The sequence below is a fragment of the Corapipo altera genome, unplaced genomic scaffold, assembly GCF_003945725.1.
Source record: "Corapipo altera isolate COAL_440 unplaced genomic scaffold, ASM394572v1 2b, whole genome shotgun sequence".
NCBI classification, from domain to species: Eukaryota; Metazoa; Chordata; class Aves; order Passeriformes; family Pipridae; genus Corapipo; species Corapipo altera.
The window spans coordinates 8,298,316-8,305,062 of record NW_020884874.1 but is presented as its reverse complement, the minus strand read 5'-3'; the positions used below and the strand labels follow the sequence as shown (position 1 = coordinate 8,305,062).

At 58.3% G+C, this 6,747-nt stretch overlaps 1 protein-coding gene across 1 annotated transcript in view; it reads right to left on the bottom strand.

Moving 5' to 3' along the window:
- The window catches only part of NR2E1 (nuclear receptor subfamily 2 group E member 1), an 18,240-nt gene extending 13,593 nt beyond the window's left edge, over positions 1 to 4,647 (bottom strand). Inside the window, exon 1 of the mRNA XM_027631442.1 lies at positions 3,943 to 4,647. Within this exon, the coding sequence (XP_027487243.1) occupies positions 3,943 to 3,967 (25 nt within the window). The 5' untranslated portion in view covers positions 3,968 to 4,647. The remainder of the gene's footprint in view (positions 1 to 3,942) is intronic.
- Between the last annotated feature and the right edge of the window lie 2,100 nt (positions 4,648 to 6,747).

The window sequence follows — 6,747 nt, the reverse complement described above, 5'->3', positions numbered from 1 at the left end:
CTCTTCTCTTCTCTTCTCTTCTCTTCTCTTCTCTTCTCTTCTCTTCTTCTCTTCTCTTCTCTCTCCTCTCCTTCCCTCTCCTCTCCTCTCTTTTTCGTCCCTCTGCCTCAAACAGTCTTCTTCTCTCCTACCAGAACTTAAGCTGGAAATTCAGTTCTCTCACGAAACCTTGGTCTCCAAACTCCAATGAAGAGCTCTCGAGACCATTATCTTTGTTTGGAAGTAGTTCGGGAGAGCCCCGGCTATGGGGGTTGAGGATGAAGACTGGAGGGGTAAAAGCAGCAGCGTGCGGAGCGGTGCGGAGCGCTGCTACGGGACGGGAGGGGGCAATGGAAACAGGCCGCAGGGGCTCCCTAGAGAATTTAGAAGTCGGAGATACTTTCAGACATGTCTACGCTGAGGCTCTAAGACAATGCCTGCTGGCAGACAATAGGGACATTAGATAAAGTGTTAACTTAATGATTTTTCCCATTGAAACTCGTTTGACTGCCTCCAATGAGCACAAGCTGCCAGCTTCTCCCCTAAATGAAACCCGACAGCTGCTATACACAACACGGTGAGAGGGACGGGGATTAGGTTAGGGACTGCGAGAGGGAGGGGTGGAGGAGGGAGGGAAGGTGGGAGGGAGGGAGAGGGGTTAAAGAATAGAAAACTTTTACGCAATTAATAAGGAGCGCAGCTGAAGGATGCCCCCCCGACCCACTGCCTGCGAGCAAACCGCGGCTTTGGAGCTGCAGGTAGGCGCCCGTGAGGAGGGCTGAGGCCAAGGCACCGTTTCTGGGAGTGTGTAATTACAAGCCCTCCTTGCCACCTGCCTATTGGGGCACCAGTGACCCGTCAAAAAGTGTAGCATGGGAATTCGGATATCGCACAATGCCAACGGGGGGAAAGCGCTCGACTTCCCTCTCCAGTCCTTAGCATCCACGGGGAGAGAGAGGGTCCACACGCACGCACACAAAGGAGGAGGAGGAGGAGGAGGGGCAGGCTGGGGGTGGGGGGAGAGAGACACTGGAGCGATACGTGCAGCGTTGGTGCATCCCGGTGTGGAGCCCGGCACTGCCGCGCTGCCCCCACGCACCCCGGTCCACCGCCGCTCCCGGCGCCGGGACCCCGCTCCGCTCCTCTTCCCTTGCCAGCGGTCCCCAGCCTCGGCCGCGCAGCCGAGCCCGCTGTGGGACCGCTGTTCCCCCTGGGGCACCGGACAGCCACGGGGGTCTCTGCTTCCCCGGCTGGCCTGCGGTGCGGGGTAGCCAGCTCGGCTCCGCTGGCGCTAAAGTCGTGCGGTGGAGAGGGAAGAAACTTGGGTTACTTTTAAAAAATAGTTTTCCCCAGACGGATTTTATGTTTGGGAGCTGTTTTGAAAAAATCCTACGCACTATCTAGGTACATATCCACATCATGTATGTAAACATATTTTCTACATATCCTTTACACGCCTACATATTCGGTCTATAAAACACGAGCGCCTGGAGCACCTCGCCAAACCCACATAAACACGTTTCCAGCCGCCAGAGCGGTTCGGCCGGTCCGCTGAACTCCGTGGACCTTGGCGAAGCGGAGGACGGGGAGAGGGGACATGGCAGAGGGAGCGGCTGGGGCCCCCCGCTTCGCGAGTCTGCGGGGCCGCCCCGTCCCGCCGCCCGCCCGCAGCCCTGGCCGCGATCTGCACACCCCCCCCCAACCCCAATCCCTGCCCCGCAGGGGCTGTTATGAGAAAACTTTCGTGCAGGGCGAAATATGAAATAAGTAGACGGGTAAGAGGCAGGGCGGGGGGTGGGAAGAGAAAAATGTAAGCTTGACACGGGGTCATGCGATAACTGATTAACTCTGTTTAAAAGCGCTCCGGTTCCCCGAGGTACCGCTTCGTCTCAGAAGTTTTAGCGCTAAGAAAATGGGATTTCTGTTCAGCGGGGAAACCGTTTTGAACATCCCACGACAGGGGGTCCTTGGGGGCTTTTTTTTGTGTCATAATTGCTTAAAGGATATATGGCAGTCCCGATTACTGTAATTACCATCAGAGGCTGTTGAAAGAAGTTAGTCTGGGCTCGGGGGACGGCGGGATGGGGTCTTGTTACCACCCAGGCTGATATCGCAGCTGACATCGCCAGGCGCCCACCGGCGGGTAGAAAAGCCAGGACGCAGCTCCCTTGTCCAGGAACCCCCTAGGGCCCCCAGGATCGCGCCCAGGCCCCAGGACAGCTGGTTGGGCTTTGCATGCGCTGCCGAGCCCGGCTGAGATCGGGTCCCGGCCCTGAGCGAGGCCACGCGTGTGCCCGTCCCCGTGGAGTTTGGCCGAGTCGGGCCTGGGGGTCCCTTTCAGGAGGTCCCCGGGGTCAGGGGGTCATCAAGCGGTGAAAGCGGCGGCAGCGGCCCAGGGTCGCCCAGCGCCGTGCGGCCGGAGGCGCGGTCCAGCCTGGAGTGTTTTCTCCTTCGCAAAATGTCTCCAGCAGAAGCTGCGGCGTCTTTTGGGGAAAAGGCTCCCCGGTCCTTCCTGCCCCTTCCCCGGCACTCAGAAAGCTGCCAGAAGCCCCGACAATGTCCCAACGCGGCTGCCCACGGGCCCGATCCCGCTCCGACTGCCTCGCACTTCCCGAGCAGCCTGGGCAGTGCAGCTGGCGGAACCAGCCCCCGGCCACTGCAGGTTTTTGGCCCCTGCCCCCTCCTCTTCCCCGGTTAGCCCCTTAGCACCTCGACTGCATTTTTTTTTTTCCCCTCTCGGGCGGCTGGCTCGGAAAGGTGCCGCACTCAGCCCCAAGGAGGAAGAAATAAAACCAGCCCACGCCGAAGCGGCGGCAGCTCGGCCGCAGCGCCGGGGGCTCCGCGCCCCTCGCCTCCTCCACGCGCGACCTCCGCGCCGAGGCCCCCGGCTGTCCCCCGGCCCTGCTGCGCCCCCCTCCCTCCTTCCCGGCTTCCCGGCCCCCGCGGACAAAGGGCGGACCCGGGTCAAAATAATGGAGGACAGCGGCGAGGAGAAGGCCTCAGGGCTGGCTAGAGGCGGCCGGTGGCAGGTACCACGGCGGGTTCCTCACGGCTCTGACTCCCTTTTTCCGGCGCTCCGCAACCCCGGGAGCACGTCGGAGCGCAGAGGAAATAGCTGTCCGATCCATCACTTGTCAGACATTAAATTGGATTGGGTATTTTCCCCCCCCTTTGTTACTGACTCCATCCATATTACAAACTTCGAAAGTCCCGTTGGGATTATACGGATTGAGCCATTCTGTAAGAGAGGTTAGTCATGCTTTAAATTCTCCAGTTATGAGGTGCATGGATTTAGGATTAAGGAAAATGTGACTTTTAAGTTGTTTCTGCTTTCCTCGTTGCAGGATTATTTGTTGTAACTGGGAATGGTGTGCAAAGTATTGCATTTAAATCCTCCTTCAACTGAGTTGCTTGCGCGATTCCGTGTAATTGAGTGACCGGAGTTTCAAACTCTTAAAAAGAAATTATTATGTCGCAGAAGGTTGCATAAAGTCCGTGAGAAAAGCAGCACGTTTCAACGCCGTAAAGCCATTTAAACCCAAACCTTCATTCTTCCGCCCCAGTACCGGAGACGTGCACACAGCCGCCCGAGCCCCGGCGGGACCAGCCCCCTCCCCGCCGCCGGCAGAGTCGCCTTCCCCAGGGCTCGCTGCCCACCGGCTTCTGCCCCGCTTCCCGGCGCGGAAGGCCAGGGCGTGCAGCTGAAAAGCCTTACTTTTTGTAAAACCCCGGGCCCAAACTCTATCGGGGCAACACAGAGCCTATATATTCGTTGCCACTCCGGTTGGAAATATACACTTCTTTTTCAATTGGGCGGGGGTGGCGGGGAGGGAGGGGGGATGCAAACCCAAGCCACAGCCCCCCCTCCCCTTCCTCTCCCTCCCCTCCACCTCCCGCCCCCCAGGCCAGGCTGCAGCCGGGCTCGGAAAGGCTGCTCGAAGTCTCCACCGCGTTATTACCCACTTGTTGATCCCGCCGGCTTGCTCATGCTCGAAGCCCCCGGGAGTCGTTAAACTCGGGGTGAAGCGTCGGCGCCGGGGCGAGGCGGTGCGGCCCCCCCGGAGCGCCCCCTGCTCCGCGGGGCAGGTGCCTCCCTTGGGCGCTCACTGCTGGCTCCGCCGCTGGGGCCGGCACATCGTCGCCGAGGCCCCGCTCCCCGGCAATGTCCTCCCGAGGGACGGGGACACGCTGCGGGGACGCGGCGAGGGGAAAAGGAGAAAAAAAAAAAAAAAAAAAGGGGGAGAAAAAAAAAAAAAAAAAAAAAAAGGAAAGCCGAAAATAAGGCAAAGAAAAATAGCAACGAAGCGACCCAAAGTCGGCGGCCGCTCGCTGCCCCCCTGCGAGCAGATGCTCTCGGGACCCCGGGAGGGTGCAGGGGGTGCGACTGTGATGGCCACTGCGCTCCTGGAAGGCAAGCGAGAGCCACAGCAGCCAGGACAACAATGAGGCGAAAGAGAAGGTAGGATGGGGAGCGGGGCTCTGCGTCGAGCGCCTCGGTGCAACGAGCAGGGAGATCAGAGCCTGGAAAAATAATGGAAGGGGGGAAAAGGCGTCAGAGGAGGCAGTCTCTGCCTCTCAGAAACTGAATGGTATAAAAAGGGAAAGGTTTCCAGAAGTTCATTACACTGGCTGACTTCGCGCTTTGAGCTCCAGGCTTCAGCCCCTATAATATCGGCAGAGAGGCTGTGACAGGCAGCGGCGGGGAGGGGAGAGGGACGCCCCTTGCCCACTGAGCTTCCCTCGCTTTCCCCCCAACTCCTGCCGCCGCGTGACGTCACCCCGCGCTGGGAAGGGGAGGGGGCAGGGAGGGGGTTAAATGCTAATGATATTAATGAACCCCCGAGCGGCTTCCACACAAAATACAGCGGCTGCCGAGACGATTCCGCCTCCTCACTCGCCTTGTGCCCTCACTGTCATAAAAAAGGACACCCTCCCAGAAAAAAAAAAAAAAAAAGAAAGAAAAGGAAAAAAGAGGAGACAAAAGAGAAAGCAGAAAGAACGGATCAAGATCCCGTTTCTTTCGCATTTTCCCGTGCTGAGGTGGGGCCCGCCTGTGGCTCGCCCCTGCCCTTGCCCTTGCCCCGGCCCGGGCACGGCTGTGCTGGCACCCGGCGGGACGGGGCGGGGACCGGGCCAGGGCTGCGAGCCGGGCCGGGCCCCGCCGAGCCTACAGCCTTCCCGCCGGGCAGCCGGACCTCCATGCTGCCGAGGGAGCCGGAGGCTGGTACGGGGGGAGCAAGGCCGGCGCACGGCGGGGTTTGCAAGGCGAGCGGGGGCGGCTGCCGCTTCCCGCTCCCCGGTGCCGGGACTTGTTGCACGACGGCCGTGCAAGGAGCCCGCCCTTGCTCCGTAGGGCCGCTCTGACCCTTGGGCACCGCCGACCTCGCCGTGTCTCAGCATCTCACCGCCCTCGAGTGGCCCAGCAGCGCTGTCAGAACCGGGGGGCGGGGGAGCGGCGGGGGGCCAGAGATGAGACCCTTTCCCAACTAAGCATCTCCGGTTTTACCTCTTGGAAACTCTCTGCCTGCTGGGATCTGGAAGAGCAGTACAAGGATGGTGAGAGACGCTTTCCCTTCCGCATCTGGGGAGAAAGGAAAGACTACCTTTCCTGCGGAGGCAAATTGGGACGGGCAACGGCACCAGAGAGCAGGGGCAGCAGTTGCTGAGGAACTTGTGAAAACCTCGGATGTGCCTCGGTCTCTCCTTTCTCATCCCTGTCACTGATGTGAGGTGTTAATGCAGCATAACTGACTTACCCCTTGCTGGCAGTAACGCTGAGGGAAAGTGGTGCTTAGCCCAGCCCTAAACACACTGTCCCCATCCTTTTGCACTTCATTATTTCATCCTTCCATCCTTCTACCCCAGGTTATGAATGACTTCTCTTGTGCCTATACCATATCTGTGTTGCAGGGCTGCATGACTCTGGACAGTACTGGAATCCCAGTGACTTTTTGCTCTTTGCTCCCCATGGGTCCAGTGCATCCATGGCACAGAAGGAAGCCTTGAATCAGGACAAGCCTGGTCCTGCCTAGCACTGAGAGACACTGTCCAGAGGACTGGGAAGTTACTCAGGGAGATCTCAGAAAGCAAAGAAACTAGTGTATCAGGGAACGCAGACAAATTCACTCCAAATCTGCTTCCAGGGAGGCAGGGAATAGTTCACCTCCTTGAGCAATGTGGAGAGCAACAGGAAAGGAGATGCTACATTAGCAGGGTCTGGAGGCCAAAACAAAGATGATTAAATGGCAACAGGGCTCAAATCTGCCCCTGGGCATCCCTTGCTCTAGTGAGGCGGATCTCTGATCCTACAGAAGCTACAGTTCTTTGCCTTATAAACCCTGAAAAACACGGCAAAGGCTGATCAAACTGTGTCTGCAGGTTCCAGCCACACCTTAGACAGGCTGCTCTGAATATGAGGAGGGCTCTCCCTCCCATGTACGAAATCAGGCTCTGCAAAGATCAAATAAAAAGAAGAGCTCAAATAACCCATCCCTCCACCCAAAACTCCACTAACATAATGCACCCACCCAAAGCTGGCTCTGCATGTGAGATGGGCTGGGGCTGCAAATTGCTGAAGAGGGAGTAAACCATCAGCCCTTCCCTGTTCCCCAGGCTGTGCAAACCTGCACCAGCTGGGGTTTGTCCTCTTTCCTTTCAGTTTGCTGTATCTCAGTCCTGAAAGTGAAGGCATCATGTATCTTCCAAGAGTACAGGGAAGAGCTCTCTCCCTAGTCCAGTTTTTCACTCCAACTTCTATCAAAGCTGTTT